General features: G+C 43.5%; 2 protein-coding genes across 2 annotated transcripts; one reads left to right on the forward strand and one right to left on the reverse strand.

Annotated features, from left to right (window-relative positions):
• The first annotated feature begins 2,769 nt into the window (after positions 1–2,769).
• LOC143718529 (membrane-spanning 4-domains subfamily A member 15-like) lies at positions 2,770–10,001 on the forward strand. The gene is made up of 8 exons (XM_077209556.1): positions 2,770–2,848; positions 4,030–4,213; positions 4,378–4,491; positions 4,584–4,658; positions 7,447–7,572; positions 8,733–8,849; positions 9,140–9,220; positions 9,431–10,001. The coding sequence occupies exons 2-8, from the start codon at positions 4,055–4,057 to the stop codon at positions 9,521–9,523; spliced, it is 765 nt and encodes a 254-aa protein (XP_077065671.1). The 5' UTR covers positions 2,770–2,848; positions 4,030–4,054; the 3' UTR covers positions 9,524–10,001.
• A 9,422-nt stretch (positions 10,002–19,423) lies between these two features.
• On the reverse strand, positions 19,424–22,295 carry LOC143718528 (E3 SUMO-protein ligase ZBED1-like). Its single transcript, XM_077209555.1, has 2 exons — positions 22,137–22,295; positions 19,424–21,190 (listed from the first exon to the last, which is right to left on the reverse strand). The coding sequence occupies exons 1-2, from the start codon at positions 22,199–22,201 to the stop codon at positions 19,528–19,530; spliced, it is 1,728 nt and encodes a 575-aa protein (XP_077065670.1). The 5' UTR covers positions 22,202–22,295; the 3' UTR covers positions 19,424–19,527.
• Positions 22,296–24,422: the final 2,127 nt, after the last annotated feature.

A 24,422-nucleotide genomic window follows, 5' to 3' on the forward strand; every position in this document is an offset into this window, starting at 1 on the left:
TCAGAGTGCTTAATCTCGTGGTACTCCTAAGCACCCGTCCAAGGCCTGTAGATTTTCACCCAGATAGCCTCCCACGACTCCCACGATGGCCTTCACCTGTTTGCCTCCCACGACTCATCCCCTTGCGCCCTGTATTATTCCCTGTCCGAGGGCACCCTCGGCACGGATGCACTGGTGCACAGCTGGCCGCGGGGCCTACGCAAATATGCATTTCCCCCAGTGAGCCTTCTCGCACGGACCTTGTGCAAGATCAAGGAGGACGAGGAGCAGGTCATTCTGGTTGCGCCGTACTTGCCCACCCGGACATAGTTCTCTGAACTGATACTCCTCGCGACAGCACCTCATTGGTACAATTCCTCTGAGGAAGGATCTCCTTTCTCAGAGACGGGGCACCCTCTGGCCCTCGACCCCATCTTTGGAGGCTCCACGTGTGGCTCCTGGACGTGATGAGGCAGGTTTGAGTACCCTGCCACCAGCGGTGGCGGCTGCCATCACTTCCGCTAGAGCATCGTCCTAGAGACATGTCTATGCGTTGAAGTGGAACCTCTTCGTCAACTGGTGCTCTTCTCGCCGAGAAGATCCCAGGAGATGCCCGATCACTGTCGTGCTTTCCTTCCTGCAAGATGGGCTGGAGCGAAGGCTGTCTCCCTCCACCCTGGAGGTGTATGTGGCCGCTGTCGCCGCATATCACGAAGCAGTTGGAGGTAAGTCTCTGGGGAAGCACGACCTGATCGTCAGGTTCCTGAGAGGACCGAGGAGACTGAATCCTCCTCGCCCTCCTCTCTTTCCCTCTTGGGACCTCTCTGTGGTGTTAAATGCCTTACAGAGGCCTCCCTTTGAGCCTCTGCAATCACTTGAGCTTAAGTTCCTGTCTATAAAGACAGCGCTCCTGGTTGCACTGGCCTCCATCAAGAGGGTAGGGAACCTGCACGCATTCTCCGTGGACGAAGCGTGCCTGGAATTCGGGCCCGGTCACTCTCACGTGATCCTGAGACCCTGGCCTGGATATGTGCCCAAGGTTCCCACCACTCCCTTCCGGGACCAGGTGGTGAACCTGCAAGCGCTGCCCCTGGAGGAGGCAGACCCAGCCTTGGCACTGCTCTGTCCAGTACGCGCTCTCCGTGCGTAGACAGGACGCAGTGTTTCAGGACCTCAGACCAGCTCTTTGTCTGTTATGGTGGGAGACTGAAGGGAAAGGCTCTCTCAAAGCAGAGGTTGTCCCACTGGATAGTGGACGCCATTGCTTTGGCTTACCAACAGCAAGGCCGACCGTGCCCTCTTGGTGTGACAGCCCACTCCACCCGGAGTGTGGCTTCCTCTTGGGCTCTAGCGCATGGCGCCTCGCTGGCAGACATCTGTAGAGCTGCAGGCTGGTCAACACCCAACACATTCGCCAGATTTTATAATCTCCGAGTGGAGCCTGTGTCCTCTCGTGTACTCGCTTCAGTCAGCTAGTACTGGACCCGCTCAGGTGTCTTCGCTTGCTCGCCATTCTACTCCACGGACTGGATACATGCAATATATTTCCTCAGGTGAGCCTTCCTCTCTGAAGCCCTGAGTTCCTCCAGCACTGTTGACGCTGGCGCCAGTGTCTATTGCCTGTGCGTCGGCTAGGTGCCTCCGTGTGCATGGTTCCTCCCCTGAGTAACCCCCACATGTGTATTCCCACTGTAAGCCTCCTTGAGCATGTGTCTTTCCCTTGGCAAGTCACTTTGCCACTCCTGGAGTTGAAAGTTGCCACCCCTCGGGCTGGTCACTCCAGCGTTCCTCAATATGAAGCCCCCCGACCATATGTGTGTTCTTAAGTCCTCCCTACGGGTAGGCATGCTGCGGCATATTTCCTCTGAGATATGCTTCCCAGTGTACCGTGGTATTCCTGTGTTAAGTAGGACTCCTTCGTCCGTGCCAGCATCACGACAGGGGGATCAGACTTTCGCAGGGCACTGGAAGACAGCTGTGAAGGTGGCGTGATTACACGGGGACCCCCATTCGTCGTCATCCGACGTAACTCGGAGTGACTACGAAAGGGAACGTCTCGGTTACGTATGTAACCCTCGTTCCCTGAGTAGGGAACGGAGACGTTACGTCTCCCTGCCACTTCCGCTGTACCGCTGGGTAGACGCCTGAGTCGGCTCCTCAGCAAAGACATACCTGCATGTTGCCGGCGTCCTCCTTTTATACCCACGCGGTGGGGCGGAGATACGCTATGCAAATTCCACAGACCCATGGCATTTCATCGGCATTGGCTCGTTTTGTAATACACGAAGATGATTGGCTTTCTAGGCGAAACCCCCATTCGTCGTCATCCGACGTAACATCTCCGTTCCCTACTCAGGGAACGAGGGTTACATATGTAACCGAGACGTTTTTTGTTTTTGTTTTTTTGGATTGTAAAAAACAACAACATGTCAATTCATTCTCTATTTTTTCTCTCTGTTTTAGAAGTCATGAACTACTGATTATTGGGCCACATTTTTTCCAAATAAGGTAAGATTAATGGTTTTGACTGTGCTGATCATTATGTCACATGTTTTGTACACTATTTGCAAGTCTGTTTCCAAACCAGCATGTAGATTATTTAAAATACAACAAAGACAAATTAAGTAAGATTTAATTGAATCTTATTGTTATTGTGAAAATATGTTATATTAGAGTAGTGCGTCAGGCTTGATTTCCTGGAAACAGTGAGTATTTGCAACCCCTCCTTTGCAATCCACCCACTTTAACTTTCATTCTGGGAAACAATATTACACCACAGAATGCGTTATCATTATATCTCAGAGGAGTGAACTAAAAGAACACACAGCAAAGTGTGAAAAACCAACTGAAGAGAGCATTCCCCCACCAGGTAAAACTAATTAGATCTCATCTGACTACTTTTATAAATATTATTATCTTTGAATTATGACTGCCTTTTTGTTGTTTTTTAAGACTAAAATTTTATTAATGAGTAGTTTAACTCTAAATGGTTGTAATTCAAGAATGCTGGAATATAGACCTATGGTTGGGTTGGTCTTGTTTTAAAGAACACATTTGGCAGATTATTGTAGAAGTTAAATAAAATATGAATGTGAAAAGAAAGTTATAGAAGTTTGAGTTTATTAAAATTTACAATCTTAAAATCTTATTATTTATATTTTATATAAGTTATATATTTTACAAAATATGTTTTACTCTAAAACTGCAAGAAAATCAAAGCCCAAAATCTGAACAAGTTGTGTTACAAATTTTAGATTGGTATCTCAAAAAATATCTTTCAGTACGATTTTGTTTGGGCTTCACACATTTTCACTAGACCACATCCAAGCTCTATTACTGACCATATAAGGGCGCCTCCATTTCCATATATGGTCTGAGTGATCTGAACCATATATTTCCATAATTTTCATACATTTTATGAAGTAGTCATCCTATCCAGAAGTAATATGGGCGGTTTGGCAGCATTTGATTTGTATTTCAACTATAAGTAAAGCAATAAAAAAAACATGTATGTGCATTATGGCTCGCCACTGCATACCAAATCGAGAAATCATCATTTTTTCTGTATATTTAAAACATTTTCAGACCTTTTTTTCTTTGCCTAATGACAATGCAAACATCTTGTTGCAAATTGATAAATTACTGCTCATCTGTAATTTATTTTTTAAAAAGTCACCAAATATGAAAACTACATATTGTAAGCTTTCAAATGATAAATAGTTTGTCAATATTACTTTAGGTTTTTACTGAGATATTCTTGTTTTAAATATATACAGGCAAATGTCCCACCTGTGAGATGGTGACAGCTGTAGATCAGTTTAAACATGAGATGTTTGTAATATAATATCTGTGAAGAGTTATTCTAGTTACCAATAATTCTGTGACATGACTGCGTTCATAAGTTTTTCCAGAAAAGGATGACCACAGATTGTTTATAATAATAAATATTAACATATAATATTTTAATAAATAAAGTGGTAAGATTATTTATGAAAATCTATTTTGTATTCTTATTCTTCACATGTTTTTACATGTCTTGATTTTGTACAGGTGAATTTCAGATTCAGAAAGAAGAATGTCTAGTACCGTCATTCCCACAAACTTTCAGGCCCCAGAACAAGCGGCTCCAGCTGAAACGGGGACAGCGGCTCCAGTGACTGTTTATGTGCCACAGACAGCTTCAGCTCCTCAACGACTTCAGGCTTTTCTGAAAGGCCAACCAAAAGCACTCGGGGTGAGAAATCTTTCAATTATTCATTTTTATACGTGTGAAGGAGGAAAGGTATGGAAACAAATCCAAAAAAGCAGAAGTACAAACATTAACAAACTTTTGAGATGGGTGGGTTTTGATGTGCAAATTTGGCAACCCTGTTGTACCTGTTTTCTACTCTTCCTCAGACTGTCCAGATAATGATCGGCCTGCTGATTCTCCTGTCGGGAATCGCGGCAATCATCGTACTTCCGAGATCCGTCTTCATCGCCAGTTGTGTTCCTTTTTGGGGATCTGTCATCGTAAGAAAACAATATACAATTTAAGTACAGTTCAGTCTTTTCTAACACAAGCTAAATATTCTAACAGAAGATTCCTTTCTCTATCCTCTCAGTACATTATCGCAGGATCACTCTGCATTGCTGCAGAAAATGAACTTCATGGCAAAGGCTCCTCCAGTTCGTGTTTGGTATGCACACATCACTTGTTATTTTCATGGTCCAAGCACTGAACTTTATAAGCTTAAACTAACTATGGAAAATATTGTATTTTCCACTTGTGAACTGGTATTTACCAGTGTGTTGCGTTCAAGTGCTTTTGTTGTCGTAATGTGGTAAAAAGATGGAGATCCAGACCTGTTATTTAGCTAAAACTATTTTAGATGACTTAAAGGGTTAGTTCACCCAAAAATGAAAATGATGTCATTAATAACTCGCCCTCATGTCGCTCCAAGCCAGTAAGACCTCCGTTCATCTTCAGAACACAGTTTAAGATATTTTAGATTTAGTCCGAGAGCTTTCTGTCCCTCCATTGAAAATCTATGTATGCTATACTGTCCTTGTCCAGAAAGGAAATAAAGACATCATCAAAGTAGTCCATGTGACATCAGTGGGTTAGTTAGAATGTTTTGAAGCATCGGAAATACATTTTGTTCCAAAAATAACCAAAACTACGACTTTATTCAGCATTGTATTGTCTTCCGGTTCTGTTGTCAATCCGCGTTCACGAGTCCGCAGTGACGCTGATGACCTAAGACGCTGCTGACGTGTGTCTGGTGCGTCTGTGTATTCGGGTTCAAATAAATATGGCTGGGCAAAAAAATGCAAGTCTTCCTCTGTGTGGAAATCCTTAGACATGTTTGTGAAGATTGTTTTGTTTCCAGCGTGCGTCTCCCTCAGACTGTAAACGAAGCTCGAGCGCACCAGACACACGTCAGCAGCGTCACTGAACGCGGATCCCCAACAGAACCGGAAGACAATACAATGCTGAATAAAGTCGTAGTTTTGGTTATTTTTGGACCAAAATGTATTTTCGATGCTTCAAAACATTCTAACTAACCCACTGATGTCACATGGACTACTTTGATGATGTCTTTATTTCCTTTCTGGACAAGGACAGTATACCGTTCATACATTTTCAATGGAAGGACAGAAAGCTCTCGGACTAAATCTAAAATATCTTAAACTGTGTTCTGAAGATGAACGGAGGTCTTACGGGCTTGGAGCGACATGAGGGCGAGTCATTAATGACATCATTTTCATTTTTTGGTGAACTAACCCTTTAAGTCATCTGCTACAGCAAGAAGATGATTTATCAAAACTCAAACGGTAAATAATATGCTGTATATTTTCTAGATCATGAATAGTAGGCCTACATATTTTTACCATTCACGACTCTCGCGTTGCTCTCCGCCATTTTGAAAAGGTCAAAGGTTATCTCATCTCGGCAACTCGTGCATCAAAATATCCTACAAGCTGCCCAGTGGAAAATACCACATGAGGGGGTGTTCTTGTGCATTTTCCACGTCGACTTTTTGTATTTACCATAATTGGATATTATAATTGGAAAGTATTACTTTCTTTCAACAACAACAAAATAAATATATAGAAAAAATTACTGACCCAAACTTTTGAACAGTAGTAGTGATTTATGAAGGATCATTTGACACTGAAGACTGGAGTAATGGGGATGAAAATTCAGCTTTGCATCACATAAAGAATTATATTTTAAAGTATAGTCAAATAGAAAACTATCATTTTAAATTGTAATAATATTTCACAATATTACTGTATTTTTGAGCAAATACATGCAGGCCTGATGAGCATAAGAGACATCTTTCAAAAACATTAAAAATAGTAATGTTTCCAAACCTTTGACTGGTACTATATGTGTGTGTGTGTGTGTGTGTGTGTGTGTGTGTGTGTGTGTGTGTGTGTGTGTGTGTGTGTGTGTGTGTGTGTGTGTGTGTGTGTGTGTGTCTGTGGATGATATGAGAACACCAACAAACAACAAAGATTCACTTTTTCCACATTTTGACAGCCATATTCCAAAATGGATTAAATTCATTATTTTCTTCAAAATTCTGCAAACAATACCCCATAATGACAACGTGAAAGAAGTTTGTTTGAAATCTTTGCAAATTTATTAAAAAAAAAAAAAAAAATCACATGTACATAAGTATTAGCAGCCTTTGCCATGACACTCAAAATTGAGCTCAGGTCCATCCTGTTTCCACTGATCATCCTCGAGGTGTTTCTAGAACTTGATCGGAGTGCACCTGTGGTAAATTCAGTTGATTGGACATGATTTGAAAACGCACACACCTGCCTATATATGGTCCCTCAGTTAACAGTGCATGTCAGAGCACAAAGCAAGCTATGAAGTCCAAGGAATTGTCTGTAGATCTCTGAGACAGAATTGTGTCGAGGCACAGATCCATTTTGGATTAAGTCTATAACATAACAAACTGTGGAAAAAGTGAAGCGCTGTGAATACTTTCCGGATGCACTGTAAATGGTTATTTGATTGACTATGCATAAAATTAATGATATTTTCATAAAGCTCAATGAAGTCTAATCAAAATCTAATCAGTTTGCAAAGAAATCGTGATCTCCAAATTAACATTATTTTTACATGATACAGAAAAAGATGTCTAGTTGCCAAGACATGAATGAATGTATTGCTATCCAATTAAAATGAAGAGACAATATTATTTGTCTATTGTAAAATATTACATAGAAGAATAGATCCATACAGAGAAACCCGTATTATATTTGAAATAAATTTTTTATTATATTCGAAGAGAGATATTGCCATCGTATAATAGTATTGTCTTCACGAGTCATTTGTACTTGGACCCCGATAATTGCAACTTGCAACTTTATTATTTATTTTTATTTGTTTCATGATCTGCTTTAACACAATGGGTAAAGTGTTTTCTAACTTATTAACTTTTTTGTTATTGTTTCTATCTATAGGTGAGAGGTGCACTTGGAATGAACATCTTCAGTATTATAGCTGCAGGCTTGTCCATTATTTTCCTTTCATTGGATTTGAGTGGAATATTAAACATCCATTGTTCTGGAGAATGTTATGAGTGCAAGGTATGTTAACAACTTTTTTTAGTCACAGTTTTACTTGCATTTAATAGGAGAATTAAATAGACCTCCTACTGTTCCAGATCATTCACATGAATCACGGCTTGACCTTAACACCCGCCAAATGTGTCTATTTCAGCAGTGGCGTGTTACAGTCACTCCTACTAGCCACTTCGGCGGGCTGAATTTTATATATACATTTTTCATCTCTAGTCTTTTAAAAAGGAATCTGAAATAATAAACTAAGTGCAATGTAGGGGTAAAAAATAGTGAGTTACACACAAACCCGCCTCTCCTCACTCACTCATTTCATTTGCTCTAGAAATTTATTCAGACACCTTCAACATTTCTCACATTATCAGTTTATTCGCTATAGTTTAGAAAATGGTCATAAAATATGACAAGAACTCAGAGTTATCAAATCAGTTGATATTTCACTGTTTTTCTCCATCCTTCTGTTAGACTGTCTCACAAATTAATTATGTTGAATATCTGCCATCTGTTAAATTTAATTACACAATTACATAACACCAATTTAGCTCAACCAATTACCAAGCAATGCTGAATTTTGTTCAGTCTGTGGTGTAAAAAGGTCACGTTAGCAATTAAATTAAAAACATAAAGCAAAAATGGTCAGAGCAAAGTCTGAATAATTATTGCGCCAAATTTTTTTTTATAATTCTTACTGGCGGTCCACTGTATGAAGAATTTTTTGGGTAAAATAAGTCACAGTATATTTTTATTATACTTTATTTTGCTATCCTCACCCATATCCTCACCCACTAGTAAAAAAACTAAAATGATATCTGGTGTCTGAATAAACTTTTGGTTTGACTGTAGCTACCTACTGCCAAATTATGAAATAGTATTAAACATATTCATATGGCAGTTTTCCCCCATGGTATTGATAATTCTTGTAGCCTATGAACATGCTGGGTGGCTTGTAACTTCTGAAAACCACTAGCCACAGTGGCTACTGAGCAAAAAAGTTAATGCCAAGCCCTGTTTATCATGCAAGAAGGCATTGACATTATACATTAAGTTTGATTTGTTATATTACCATATGAACCTCAAGGATTGTATATTCTGCACTTGCAGCCAGCGTATGAGTGCGAGTAACTAATTTATTCGATTGATATTTGTGCTAATGATAAGTGTTTTCTCAGACCTTCTTCAAGGGGATCATTTGTGTGTCCTTCGTATTCACTATCCTTGAGTTTATCATCTCCATCTGTCTGTCAGCATTTGCCTGTAAAGCCGACACCTGCTGCTGTTCTCCACAGGTGAGTGATGCGTTCAGGTCTAGAAGCTGAGTGGCGATACGGTTGCTAAGCAGTTGGTAGGGTTTTCTGGGTGGTTGCTAGGACATTGCAGATTGACAGAAAGACGGGTAGTTTTTCAATTTCTACTGTTTTCAATAATCTGCACAAGTTTTGACACCAAAATATTTCAGCAGGATTTTTGAAATACAGCGCTGTCTATAAACCTGTAATACTAGGACTGTCATCCAATGTTAATACATTTATATTGCAGTAAGAAGGTATAAAACGCAACATGTATCTTTTTTCCAAAGGTGCTGAATGTTCACCAAGTTGTTATGCCACAGTCCTATGCCTTTAGACCCAATCCCTCCCATGATCTTAACAAATCAGAGGTAAGAGAAGCGTGTAGCAGTCTAATGGGACTTGTAAAATTGTTAAAATATCCACAATCCATTATTTGGATTAGTATATATATATATATATATATATATTTATATATATATATATATATATATATATATATGTTTGTGTGTGTGTAAGATTTGATTAGAATGATCAATAAATGAGCATTAAAGCCTAATGCATACCTGTTTTTCTTGCAGGTACCTCTGGTTAGCAACTCTTTGGTGAATCACAATCCTGCAGATAATGCCCCACAATACAGTAAATGTGCTGATCCTAAATATAAATATTAAAAAGTGGACAGAGCTGTGGTCCTGCCGTTGGGTTCTATCCTTTCGCATGACACACGGGTTCTAACAGTGATTCAGGCCTTGTCCACACTAATACGTGTGGCATCTTTTAAACGCTGTTTAAACTTGTGTCAATTCTTGATAAATAAAATTGTTGTAAAAAAAAAAGAAGCATATTTTTCTCTCCATTTTGTCCTTCTGTCCACACTGAGACGCATTTTTATTAATGAATGCAAAGCTTTTTGAAAATGCTTTCCAAAGTGGATGAATTTGAAAACGCCTTTTTTGCGCTGTTGTGTGGACTGTCAAAACTGAGGTTTTTTTAAACATTAAGGCAAGTTTAGTCATGTGACGCATATTGTACCAATAGATATTCATGTTTATACCAGTATAGTGCCTATAATGTATGATTCACTTTCACACAGTTGCTAAAATCCGTGAATGCTGAGATATTTTGCTAAATAAAATAATCCTGTCAGAAGAATTGCGTGATAACTTTATTTTTTACTTTTCCATCTGTATCATCTCAGTGAGTTTTTGTGAGCTTTTACGCATGCGCTGTAAGGTGTATTTAGCGTTTTCAGGAGTTTTTCAAAAGAAAACCCTAGTGTGACGAAGAGCGTATTTAAATGTATCCAGATTAATGAAGACGTTTTTTACTCACAAGTGACTACTCATAAATCTGTATTTATTTATATTTTATTTATATTTATAAATCTGCCTTACTGTCCTTCATCTCTGCTTTCCTTTCACTTAAAAGAGGACACAAATGTAATCACTGGATCAAATAATAAATACAGATTTATGAGTAGCCACTTGTGAGTAAAAAACGTCTTTGGTTACGTATGTAACCCTCGTTCCCTGAGTAGGGAACGGAGACGTTACGTCGGATGACGACGAATGGGGTTTCGCTTAGCAACATGCAGATATGTTTCTTCGCTGAGGAGCCAAGACTGAGCTCAGGCGATCCCCGCGGTACAGCGGAAAGTGGCAGGAGGACGTAACGTCTCCGTTCCCTACTCAGGGAACGAGGGTTACATACGTAACCAAAGACGTTCCCTTTCGTTGTCACTTCGAGTTACGTCGGATGACGACGAATGGGGTTACCAGTCTAATCACGCCACCTTCTCAGCTGTCTTCCAGTGCCCTGCGTAAATCGAGATCCTTGTCGTAGACTGGACGAAGGACTCCATTTATCACAGGAATACCAAGGTACACTGGGAAGCATATCCCAAGCTAGGGGAAGTATGCAATTAATGCCAACCCAGAGGGGGGGGGGGGGTCAATACACATATGACCCGAAGGAAACATATGGAGAACACTGGGGTATCCAGCCGCAGGTGGAATATTTCAACCCCAGGGGTGGCAGGTTGGCTTGCCAAGGGGAAGACACATGCTCAGAGAGGCTTACAGTGGAAATACACATGTGGGGGTCGCTCAGAGGAGGGACCATGCACACGGGAGGCATCTAGCCGACGCGCAGGCAATAGACACTGGCGCCGACGTCAGGAGTTCTGGAGGAACTCAGGGCTTTCGGAGAAGCTCGCCTGAGGAGAAATCGCACGTATCCAGTCCGTGGAGTGTAATGGCGAGCAAGCGAAGACACCTGAGCGGGTCCAGTACTAGCTGGTTGAAGCGAGTACATGAGAGGACACTGGCTCCACTCGGAGATTGTAGAATCTGGCGAATGTGTTAGGTGTCGCCCAGCCTGCAGCTCTGCAGATGTCTGTTAGCGAGGCGCCATGCGCTAGAGCCCAAGAGGACGCCACACTCCGGGTGGAGTGGGCAGTCACACCAAGGGGGCACGGTCGACCTTGCTGCTGGTAAGCCAAAGCAATGGCGTCCACTATCCAGTGAGACAACCTTTGCTTGGAGAGAGCCTTTCCCTTCAGCTTCCCACCATAATAGACAAAGAGCTGGTCTGAGGTCCTGAAACACTGCGTTCTGTCTACATAGGCGCGGAGAGCGCGTACTGGACAGAGCAGTGCCAAGGCTGGGTCTGCCTCTCCAGGGGCAGCGCTTGCAGGTTTACCACCTGGTCCCGGAAGGGAGTGGTACGAACCTTGGGCACATATCCAGGCCGGGGTCTCAGGAACACGTGAGAGTAAGCCGGCCCGAATTCCAGGCACGCTTCGTCAACAGAGAATGCATGCAGGTCCCCTACCCTCTTGATGGAGGCCAGTGCAACCAGGAGCGCTGTCTTCATAGACAGGAATTTAAGCTCGACTGATTGCAGGGGCTCAAATGGAGCACTCTTCAGGGCAGTTAGAACCACTGAGAGGTCCCAAGAGGGAACGAGAGGAGGGCGAGGCGGATTTAGTCTCCTCGCTCCTATCAGGAACCTGATGAACAGGTCGTGCTTCCCCACCGACTTACCTTCGATGAGGTCATGGTGTGCGGCAACAGCGGCAACATAGACCTTCAGGGTGGAGGGAGACAGCCTTTGCTCCAGCCCCTGTTGAAGGAAGGAAAGCACAACGCTGATCGAGCATCTCCGGGGGTCTTCTCGGTGAGAAGAGCACCAGCTGACGAAGAGGTTCCACTTCAACGCATAGACGTGTCTCGTGGACGACGCCCTAGCGGAAGTGATGGTAGCCACCACCGCTGGTGGTAGGGTACTCAAACCTGCCTCGTCCCATCGAGGAGCCACACTTGGAGGTTCCAGAGATCGGGACGAGGGTGCCATCGGGTGCCCCCGTCCCTGAGAAAGAAGGTTCTTCCTCAGAGGGATCGGCCAGGGAGGTGCTGTCGCGAGGAGTACTATTTCGGGGAACCAGGTCCGGTTGGGCCAGTAAGGGGCAACCAGGATGACCTGCTCCTCGTCCTCCCTGACCTTGTGCAAGGTCTGCGCAAGAAGGCTCAATGGGGGAATGCATATTTGCGGCCCCGCGGCCAGCTGTGCGCCAGTGCATCCGTGCCAAGCGTGCCCTCGGCCAGGGAATAATACAGGTCGCAATGAGTCGAGTCGTGAGAGGCAAACAGATCTATCTGTGCGTCCCTGAACTGGTCCCAAATCAGCTGAACCGACTGGGGATGGAGTCGCCATTCTCCAGGGAGGGGCTGAAGCCGTGAGAGCTCGTCGGCTGCACAGTTCAGGACACCGGGAATGAAAATGGCTCGAATCGACCTCAGATGCTTCTGACTCCATAAGAGGAGGTGGCGGGCGAGTTGCGACATAAAGCGCGAGAGTAGACCACCTTGACGGTTGATGTACGCTACTGTGGCGGTACTATCTGATCGGACTAGTACGTTTTGACCCCTGAGCAACGCCCGGAAGCGGTGCAGGGCAAGGCGTATTGCCAGCAACTCGAGGCAATAGACAACACTACATGAGAGAATCACTGAGCTTCAGGAGCAACCTTGCTCAACACCTAAGTGTGAAGAAATTCACTGAACTTCAGGAGCATTTCTGCTCAACACCTGGGTGTGATAAATCTCACAGAATTTTTCAGGAGCATTTCTGCTCAACATGAGAGTGTGACAGCATGTCCATTGCGCATGGCGCCCCAGCCCGTGGAGGCATCTGTTGAGACAACAACATGCCGGGAAGCTCGTTCCAGGGGCACTCGGGCCCGTAGAAAACTGAGGTTCGACCACGGGGTGAGTACTGACGGCAGGTCGGAGTAACTGGTACTCGGAGGGTGCCGTGTTGCCATGCCCACCTCGGGACTCGGCCGCGAAGCCAAAGCTGAAGCGGTCTCATATGAAGCAATCTGAGCGGCGTACCGCGGCTGCAGATGCCATATGCCCCAGGAGCCTCTGAAAAAACTTCAGTGGAACCTTTACTCTTGCGCTTGATAGTCTTAGGCAAGTCAGCAATGGCTGAGTGGAGAAGGAGACCAAGTCCAAACCGAGAAAAGAGCTCCAAGGCACGGGGCAAAGTTTACTCCTTTCCCAGTTGACCCGAAGGCCCAGACGAGCTAGGTGCCGGATCACTGGGTCCCTGTATTCGCAAACCTGGTCTCAGGAGTGAGCTTAAGACAGCCAGTCACCGAGATAGTTCAGGATGCGAACCCCGTGTTCCCATGGAGGAACAAGGGCTGCCTCAACAACCTTTATGAAGGAGCGAGGAGACAGGGCTAGCCCGAATGGGAGAACAGCGTACTGATATGCGCGTGCCCTGACAGCAAACTGTAGGTATGGTCTGAGTCGAAGGAGAACGGAGACATAAAAGTAGGCGTCCTTCAGGTCGATCGCTGCAAACCAATCCTGTGGCCGCACACATCCAGAAATGCGTTTGGCCAGGAGCATATTGAACGGCAGCCTGTGAAGGGAGCGTTTCAGATGCGTAGGTCCAGGATTGGCCGTAACCCACCAGACTTCTCCGGGACAATGAGGTAGGGGCTGTAAACCCGGACCTCATTTCGGCTGGAGGAACAGTCTCAATCGCACCCATCGCCAGTAGGCTAGCAACCTCCGCTCTATGATAGGGGCATAGCCACCGACCAAAGTGGAGCAGACTCCTCTAAAGCGGGGAGGAGACTGTGCGAACTGAATCGCAAGCCGAGCCGACGGTTCGCGCGTTCCAGCGGAACAGAAGGGAAGTTCTAGGCAGGCTCCCAACTGTTCCAGCGGCGTCAAGAACCACAGACGTCCCCCCGGTGGTGCAGCGAAGCGGAATGACCGGCCCAGACGTGGACGGATAGCGGCCCGGTGTGGGGGCAAGGTCATAACCGCACCCTGACAGAGGAGGCCAGGGAAGGACCAGCGTTCCACGGGGGCCTGCTCTGTCAGGGGTCTGGCGACAGAGGGGGACAGGGGCGAAGCGGTCCGTGGACGGCACGCCGTGTCAACCGCCTCTGGGACTGAGGGGGACGAGGAGAGCACGGCTTGTGGGCGGCGCTCTGTGTCGTCCGAGAACTCTATATGCTCAGAGATGAGAGAGTCAGTTCTTTCTGAATAAGGATTCTTCGCCAGCCCTCCACCGGGGAAAGGAGTGTCCCTGCTACCAACTCCTGGAAAGAACTGAGTCTCATCTCTGAGCAGCCCATCTCAAAAGTGCCGCTTAACCCGGCGTTTAGCGGGGGTGGGGCTGGAGAGGGCTGTGGCATCCCCCCTACGGTCTTCCAGAGCCCGGCCCCGGGTGAACGGGCGGGTAGGAGGGCGCCTTCGCCGGTGGGCAGACTGAGGGATCTGAGCGGACGGCGGGGCCGTCGAGCAGAATAACCTCAATCTGCTCATGGGCGGTTGAGAACTGTTGGGCAGAAGCACTCAACCGCACCGCCGAAGAGGCCGACCTGGGAGATGGGGGTGCCGAGCAGACGGGTCCGCCCGACATAGTACACATCAGACTGGTCAGCCCCAGAATGGTGAACATCACCTGACTCCGAGAGCGTACGGCCACTTTCGTCGCTCGGAGAGCAAGGTCAGTGGCGGCGCGCAGCTCACTGAAGAGCCTCGGGTCAGTTCCGCCCTCCTGCATGTCCATGAGCATCTGGGTCTGGGTCCCATGACCAGCAGAACGGTCATGGGATGCAGTGAGGCGGCTGTCTGTCCTGTGGCACTATAGGATTTCGCCACAGATTAGCGTAGACGAAAAGAACTACAGGCTTTGGACGGGTGCTTAGGATTGCGCCGGGAAGCACTCTGAGGACACAGTAGCATGGCAACAGAGCGTTCAACCGGCGGGACCCCAGTGTACCCATGGGCAGCGGCCCCTGAGGGGAGGAAAGGCGGATGAGACCAACGAGCGGACCCGTGATCTCATCATGCACGTCCGGGAGGAAAGATATTGGGGTTTGCCGTAGACGCGGGTCGGCGGCCTCACCCAAAAACCAATCGTCCCGGGAAAGCATGGCTGTCATCTCCGGATCAGACTCAGGCACAGCCGTATGCACACCAGAGGGTGGCAGCTGTGACGAGTCGTCATTTCCAGAAGAATCAAGCCCACCTAGTGATGCTGCTACAGACACAGCATCATCCTCTGTAGCTTCAAATGAAAACACACGGGCCACCCGAGGGTAGACTCGTGGAAGCATCAGTTCGCTAGCGGGCACCGTCATTAAAGAGGGGGGCTGGGGTCGCGGACACAGAGTTGGCGCCTTGTTCCAGACCAACACCCTCAGGTCACCCTGGCCACCAGCCGAAGATCGGGGGGTGGATGAGGGGACTCTCACTCTTGCGAGTTCACCGAGTCTCGACCTATATATGACGCGATGATCACGTTCCCAGAGAGAACATGAGTCATCTACGAGCGCTGTTCAAGCATGATCAAAGCCCAAACACACTAGACAGCGCTCGTGCCCATCAGAGTCCGATACCAGTCCGCTGCAACCAGAAATGCACGGGCGAGCCGTCTTTAAAAAGTGCGAGCTCTTTTAAGAGAGGAGAAAAAAACTCTGCGATGTTGAAGCACACAGGGAGACACACACACACTGGCAGATCACTGCACAGATCAGCAGGCACTGTGAGCTCGCTACAGATCGCCGTCACACCAACAACGGAGAGAGAAGCTCGTCTCGTAGAGCGAAGTCAGAGATGACTGTGGAGTGAAGAAATATTCTTGGCTCCGAAGCGAAAACATATCTGCATGTTGCCGGCGTCCTCCTTTTATACCCACGAGGTAAGGCGGAGATACGCTATGCAAATTCCGTAGACCCATGGCATTTCTTTGCCATTGGCTCGTTTTGTAATACTCAAAGTCGATAGGTGTTCTAAGTGAAACCCCATTCGTCGTCATCCAACGTAACTCGGAGTGACAACGAAAGGGAACTACTATTCAAGATACTGCTTCACTATTTTCTTTACATCAACAATGCTGCCTAATAATCGATGAAACTCACTCTTTTTCTCTTTAAAGATAATAAATAAACGCACATGACTACTTGAAACTGAATGTTTAAACCTTGCAAAGTAAAAGCAAATGAAGAGCTCATTTCCAAAACGCGATAAACGGCATTAAAAAAAAAAAAAAAAAAGTTTGTCATGTCATTTTGCTGTGTACTGAACCTATTCACTGCTCCATCAATGTTTCATGCCAAATCGCTATATTTCCTTTATTTAATATGTACTACAAGATCAGTTCCTTTAACTACAGTTCCTTTCCAAACCGCGATAAGCGCCGAACCTATTTTTAGCCTAAACGAGATACATCCTCTCGACTAATCAGAGGCGGCGCTCTGAACAGAGGTTTGTATATGTTCATTAATTCCTCAAAATGAGTGCTTTAATCCGTAGTTGGTTCCTTTCAGTTCTTTGCCTTTGCTTTTAATGAGTTCTTTGTGTTTGTAATGTTCCAGTTTAGCAATGATCGGTCGAGGTGATTTATTTGAACGTGTTCCGAGACGGTGAACTCTGTGGAAGGTTTTTTGATTTACAGTGTCCGGTTGGAGTTTTAGTTGAGTTTTCATGAAGTCTCTGATCATTGCTTCGTGATCGTCGGGAGAGTTTTCAGTGATGCCAGAAAATATCAGGTTATCGCGCATGCTTCTTGTTTGAATGTCCAGAATGGTTTCTTTCATTAGTTTGTTTTATTTTATGACTGTGTCCATCTGTTTGTTGAGTGATTCAACATTAGTTTGGAAATTCCAGACTTGATCGAAGTTCTTTTATTTCGTCATGTAACGTAACCAGTAAGTCCAGTTTGCTGTAAATGGATGCGAGTACACTGACCTCAATATCTGTAGTTTGTAAATCTCTTGTGTCAGTAGATGATGTCTTCTTTCGTTTGTTTGGTTTCAGAGTTTGCTGAGTTGTATTGGTATCCATTGAAAGAGGGAATATGTTCCCGCGGTGACCGGTATGCAGTTCAATATATTGCTAGTATTGGTAGTTGGTATTACAGCTCTCTCAGTGAGTGCGTGCCGCCATGATGAATCTTGCCCTCTCTGCGTGGAATCTCACATTACTCAGCCATCACGTGAGAACAAAACAGTATACTGTAAAAAATGATCTGATTAAAAAGTTATGATAACTTATATACTGTATGTCATTAACTCAGACATAAAATAATGTGTTATGAAATTTCAACTCAATTGTTTGAGTTTTCAATCTTCCAATATAGGGGTGATTATATAATTAGGGGTACATTTTCGATCAACAAAAAAGTGAAGAATTCAGTGTGCTTTTCAGCAAAATAATCTAGTTGTTTCCATAATATACCCCCATATTGTTCTGAATTCATTAGTTGGCAAACTTAAAGGGGTCATATAATGGTACATGCACTTTTACAATTTGATTGTACTGCAATGTGTGTTGGCAATGGCTGTACACAACCATCATATAATGATAAAAATCCATCCAGTGTTTTTGTTTTAATCTCCGTATATGTATTCCCCTGTCTCAAATCGAGCCGTTTCACCGTGTGACGTCACACGGCGCATGACGCCCCTCCCACGGTTGTTGATTGACAGGAGTGTTTCAACACAGCACCGCCCTGAGCGAGCTGTCATCATAGTCCATCATTGTTAATACACTGGAGCAGAATGGCGTCTAAGCGATTGTGTTGTTCTGTTCTTGGGTGCAATAACAAACACAGAAATCATTTTGATGTTCCTAAATTTGAACCGCTTAAGACGCAGTGGCTGAGTTTTGTTTACGATGGGAATATTCCCCACGATCAAAGTAAATGCGTTCATGTTTGCGAAAAAAATCATTTCTCACCAGACTGCTTTTTAAACGAGGGTCAGTATAAAGCTGGTTTTGCTAAGAAGCTGCTCCTGAAAAAGGAATCGGTACCAACTATTCCTGTTCCTGCTGCACCTCCTGAAGAAGTGAGTATAAGGTTTTATTAACCTTTTACGATACATATTAATCTTTGCAAATCGCTTGCACGCTTCACGATGAATGCGGCTAATGTTTACACTCAGGTTACATTACGGCATGTACTCTATGTAACGTTACCAGAACCGGACAGTAACGGAGTACATTTACTTGAGTAGAGTACTTAAGTACAATTTTGAGGGATCTGTACTTTACTCGAGTATCATTTTTGGGGAATACTCATGACTTTACTCAAGTACATTTGAGAGGCAAATATTGTACTCTTTACTCCACTACATTTCTATCCATAACCGTGAGTACCCGTTACTACTTCTAAAAAGAAAAAAGAAAAGGAAAAAAGAAAAATCTCGGAAACCCCTTAATTTGTTGTGTCCTCAAACGTGATTGGATTGTGCAGGCGCCACTGATTGGGACAGCCTATCAGAAATCACCTTCAGCTTCCCGCCAAAGTCAACTCCATGGTCAGATTTAGATAAGAGACGAAACCATGGATGATGAAGACGCCGCAGGTCCATCCCGTGAATGTGCCAACCCGTGGCTCCACCTCGCCAGACTATTTCAATTTTCTGAATTTTCTGAAATTTTCTTTAATGTTAAATAAAGCAACATGGTAAAAAGATGAAAATGACTTGAATTTACTTTCAATTCCTTTTACATACTCCAAGGTATTAACATTTTTCATTACTCCATGTAGGACGTTTGTACATAAATTAGGGCTGCAGCTATCGATTCTTTTTGTAATCGATTAATCTAGCACTTAATCGATCGATTAATCGAGTAATCGGATCATTTTTTTTGTGTGTGTTTTTGAACAACCAAAACAAATTATGCATAACAAAAATTATGTGGCTGTAAAATGATCAAGCATTTGGCTTTTATTTCTCAACAGAGGTATTTATTTCCAAGTCCAAAAGTTTGGCTCCGAAAGTTAAGTGCCAAGTTGGCATTGCCAACAATTATATAACAACATACAGTTAAGTGAACTTACTGTAACATGTATGAATACAAACTTAATATGAATATAAACTTAGTTTTTTGTCTTCTTAATACAAAACATTACAAAGAAAGGATTGTACCTTCTGCAAATTTAGTTTAGTTAACCTGAGAACAAAAAATTTATATAAAATATATCATGCCAAACAGGTACACAATGTATAAAACAGGTACACAATGTTTTTTTTTTTTTACATAAAACAATTATGAATAATATGTAATCTCAAAACAAACATAAAAATGTACGTGAGTGAGTGAGTGAGTGAGTGAGTGAGTGAGATTTCAGATTGATTCTACAACAGCTTATTGTTGCAATGGAGAAACGTCAACATATCCACATGTTCAGCACTTAGGCTTGCCCTACGTTTTGAGGCAATGTTCCCAGCAGCAGAGAACAGGCACTCTGAGGGTGTTGATGTTGCTGGGATCCCCAAGAAAGACTTTGCCAGCTGTGCCAAGGTTGGATATCTTGCCTGATTTATTCTCCACCATGGCAGTGGATTCTCCTTCTTGGAAATAGGCTGTTCACCAAAATACTCCAAGACCTCCCTCTGCACCGCTCTGCTCATCTGCTCATCCTCATCATGATCCTCTCCTTCATCCTCATCCTCTGATGATGATCCCAGGATACTTTTGTGATGTGATCTACCTTTAGTGTGTGTAGCTGATGTGGTGGTAGTGGCTTTCTCTACCGTTACATGTGTCTGTTTTGAGTCCTTTCTGGCAGCTAGTGCCATTGATTGAATACTAGTTTGGACCTTCAACACCTCTTCAGCAGGCAAGAACTTCAATTTTCTAAACCTGGGGTCCAAAGCAGCAGCCAGAAGGACAGGGTTGGGAGCACCAGATTCAGGTAGAAATTCATACAGCCCTTCCCACCTCTTTGTGATCTGCTCTGCAACAGAAGCCTGAAATGCCTTCACTGGTGCAGTTTCAGGTTCTGCAGTCAGTGTGGACTTTTTAAGGTTTTGGACCAGCTGTGGAAGGGCAGAGAGGGTGACATACTTTTCTCCACTAAGAAACTCTGTAGCTCCTTCAAATGGTCCAAGGACCTGTGTCAACTCCTCACTGATGTGCCACTGCTCTGGCTTTAGATCCAGGTAGTGGTGTTTACCTCTCGGATTGACTGCTGGATCGGAGAGAGCTGCAGTCACAGGCCATCGCTGTTCCAGGAGTCTTGATAACATATGATACGTACTGTTCCACCGGGTACTGACATCCTGTAACAACATGAGTGGTGGCTTTCCCATCTGGTGTTGTTTTTCTTTGAGCTTAGTGCAGGCCAGTTCACTCTTTTTGAAGTGTTCCACTAGGCACCTAGCAGAACCCACACAACTAGCAATTGTTTTATTGTTTTTGAGTGTGCTCTGCACAGCTAAATTTAAAGTATGCCCTGCACATCTCACAGAAGCACACCCATGCCTCTCTCTAAGAATTCTTGCTGCTGCCACCACATTGGCCCCATTGTCATGGACAACTGCCTTTACCTTTTCAAGTGGAATCTCAAATTTGGCAGTTGTCTCCTCTAGCCAGTCTGCAATGTTGGCTGCAGTGTGTCTCTCTTCTAGGGGCATTGTGGTTAGGGAGAGGGACTTCATCTCCCAATCTTCCCCCAAGAAGTGGGATGTCACCCCCAAGTAGGCCTCTGTTGCCACACTGGTCCAAATGTCTGTTGTCAGGGCAACACACTCTGTTTGCTTTAGGACAGCTTTCAATTTCTCTGTAATGTCCCTGTGTTTCTTCTCCATCGGTTGTGTGAAATATGTTCTTGATGGCAGGCTGTATTTAGGATTGAAAGTTGAGATCATGTCTCTAAGTCCCTTGTCCTCCACCATGGACAGTGGCCTCATATCGGTCACGAGCATGTTCAAAATGCTCTCTGTAAAAATTGCAGCCTCTTGAACAGTGCATGACTGAGCTGGGCGAACAAAGCTGTCCATACTCCGTTGTGAATTGCTTAGAGGGAGAAAAAGAGGAAAAGCAATTTAATTTATTAATATGCACAACAGGTTTCATGCTGTAATCTAGCCCTGACATCAAAGTAAATATCTGTTTTATTTATGTAGATTTCTACACCTGCAGCATTTAACATTAGGCTGATTATAATGTCCTCCCCAAAAGTTCGAGTCGATTTGGAGAAGCAGGCTGTGTTGGAAAAATACACTCTTAACAGAATAGTTATATTAAACTTGTGTCTATTTCAGTTAAAGCTGTTATAAGTTATATACTATAAGTTATATAGTATGCAAGTTATAAAGCTATCTCATATGTGAATTTCTCCTTTAAGATGTTATAATATAACCACTCTAAGCATCTAAGCATATTTGTGTATTCTGGTAGTTTAACGCTGAAGAAGAGCTGTAGCGTGACTTGTTGTTGAACACGCAGTAAAAGCTGACGCACTTTTTGTTCCGTGCGTTTTAACTGAAAAATGAGTACTCCGAATCTTTATTACAAACCAACAGGCTGGGGACTTTAATTTTTTGTTGTTGTCTGTATTTGGCAGACGTGAAATACAAACAAGGCCTCGTAAAGACTGCAATACAATATTTGTTCCTCCATCACGTCCCGGTGTGTACAGTGAATGCATGCTGAAATTATTGTTGCGTGGCTACATAAAAGTTTAAGCATATGTGATGCATTGCTGCAATTGGTCTGACTGGTGTGTGTGTGTGTGTGTGTGTGTGTGTGTGTGTGTGTGTGTGTGTGTGTGTGTGTGTGTGTGTGAAGGGGTTCTTTTTTTAGGCTATACTCTCTTGCAATTGAACGTGATAGTTAAGTTTACTACTTAAAAATGTCATCTAAGCTAAAAATCATATCTAGTCAAACCGCATCACGACATCGCTACAAATACAGTATGGGATTAAAATCAGCGAACATCAATAGGCTTAGACTACGTTACCTTGTTTCAGCGATGCTTGGTGAAACAGCATGGAATGGATGTCTCCTGTTCAGATGCTGAATCATGGAAGATGTGCTGTTGTGGTATGCCAGCTCTGTTTTGCAGTAGAGACACTGCACCTTGTTGTCTTCTTTATTAAGTGTGTAGTGATCCCACACTTTAGACAATTTCTACCGTTTATTTATATATGTATTCTCCGCCATCGCGCCAACTAAATTCAAAATATATGGTTCCTGAACAGGTCAGTGTGAATAAACGGTCCGTGTGAAACAATCAAATCCCTCCGCCGCGTGTATAGTGCGCGTCATAGGAATTTAACGAGGCTTCGAGGCAGAGTTTTTGCCTCGAGGAATTTTTGTAATCGAGTAACTCGAGGAATCGTTTCAGCCCTAACATAAATGTAAACACTGTGGCAGTAGTAATGCAATATTTAGAAAATGTACTCTTGACACTCAAAGTACTTTTAAAAACAAGTACTTCAGTACTTTTACTTAAGTAGACATCTGACTGTAGTACTTTTACTTGTTTTTGAGTAAAATTTAGCAAGGGGTATCTGTACTTTTACTCAAGTAATGAAGCTGTGTACTCTGTCCGCCTCTGAACGTTACGACGTTCTCAATATAATTCATAATCCCACGTTTATAATGAGCAACGCGTTATGGTTATTGTGTTATTAAAAACTATGTACGCAGGTCTTACAGTTAATGTGCTAACACTAAGTAAAACATAAAACATTTTCGTACTGCACTAAACATAAACATACAACAAATTCTAAGGTATCCTTCAACTACTGCTAGAATCATTACTGACATGACAGGACATGTTTCAGTCACGATAGTTGTACCGAACACTGAGATAACGTTACGCATCACTGACAAGCCTACATTTACCAAAAGTTTTTCAACATAAATCTGTCAACGAACTAACCTATACAGTAAACACATAGCGTTTGTATACCACTACTCTACCCTGACAGTACATACAAAAATAGATCAAAGTGACATTACGTTAACCAACCATTCAGAAACGTCCTGTTCGAGCCTTAATGGTCGAACTTCTTCGGGGCCGTCATCTTGTTCCGGGTCCGACTCCGGTTCAAATTGGTATGGCAACACTACAGATGTGTCCTCAGAGACTCCCGCTGCCATTCTTTCGCCAAAATATACCCTCAACTGTTGTCAAGGCAACACTCCACGTGCGTTGTGTCAAATACACCCCAAAGAACAGAGGGGCGGAGTCAGCAAGCTCATTATCATTTAAAGCCATATACACTGAAACGGCGTGCTGAAAACAGAGCTGTTTTTGAGCAGGTAAAATTAGTGTTTTCTTAAAATACTAATGAGAATTTTTAATTAAAGTATATTACAAAGTTTTCATTTAGACCCTAAAGATTCATATTAACTTGTACAAAAATGGCATTATATGACCCCTTTATGCTCAAATTACTTTTTAAATATTTAAACGAAAATAAATATTCGATTCATTGTTTTGTCAACTGTGTTACAGACAAAAGTGGTGTCATAGAAGACATAAATGAAGTACTACACAAATGATAAAACATTTGTTTGAAAGTTCTTGAGTCTATTCACCAGGGGTTTTGAGGTTCTCTGTCTAACTGATTTAAAAAATATGAATTTTAAACTGAATAACGGATATTCTTTGGTATACTATCATCGAGTATGGATATTTTCTCATCATAATTCTCCATTACACTGAATTTAGAGTTATTAAACGTCTTTATGTAATACTGTTTACTCTAGAAATGTCAGTTCTATCATTTTTATTACATTTGATTCTACATTTAAAGATTCATGACACAAAAATCATAGGGCATGGTGGAAAACTAACGTTCTGTGCACTTCTCGAGGAACAGGAAACCTTCCTAAAAGGCGGTTAGTTTTTGATCTGGGTGAGTCTGAATCTTTCTGTAGTCTTGCATATCTTTTTCTGTATTTGTCTGTTTGTCTTTTCTGTTGTTTGAGTGATTCCTTCAAAGCCTGAATCTCCCTGTACAATTTTGACTCCCTTCTCTGGACTTTCTTCCTTCCAGCAATTCTCTGTCTGATATGATACACAAAGCATTACTTCATTGATCATGTGTTTTCATTTATGCTCACTGGAAAGAATAAGGATGACCAGCAATTACTCGTCTTTTCACCGTAATTTCATAATCAAATCGTTAAAAGTATTTTCTGCATGTTGTTCACAATCTTTACCTTGACATCTGAGGCTGTGGATTAACTTCAGGACTCAGAGTAATCTGGTTCTCTATCACTTGCTTTTTCT

Source organism: Siphateles boraxobius, unplaced genomic scaffold, assembly GCF_051911475.1.
Source record: "Siphateles boraxobius isolate OS27281-9 unplaced genomic scaffold, OSU_SipBor_1 61, whole genome shotgun sequence".
In the NCBI taxonomy this organism is placed as follows: domain Eukaryota; kingdom Metazoa; phylum Chordata; class Actinopteri; order Cypriniformes; family Leuciscidae; genus Siphateles; species Siphateles boraxobius.

Bases quoted from the DNA above. Each gene is read 5' to 3' on its own strand.
- LOC143718528 (XM_077209555.1), bottom strand. From the start codon at position 22,201: ATGATTCAGCATCTGAACAGGAGACATCCATTCCATGCTGTTTCACCA. The intron at 21,191-22,136 runs GTAACGTAGTCT...TCTCCCTCTAAG, and splicing joins CCAAGCATCGCTGAAACAAG to CAATTCACAACGGAGTATGG.
- LOC143718529 (XM_077209556.1), top strand. From the start codon at position 4,055: ATGTCTAGTACCGTCATTCCCACAAACTTTCAGGCCCCAGAACAAGCG. The intron at 4,492-4,583 runs GTAAGAAAACAA...CTATCCTCTCAG, and splicing joins CTTTTTGGGGATCTGTCATC to TACATTATCGCAGGATCACT. The intron at 4,659-7,446 runs GTATGCACACAT...TTCTATCTATAG, and splicing joins GCTCCTCCAGTTCGTGTTTG to GTGAGAGGTGCACTTGGAAT.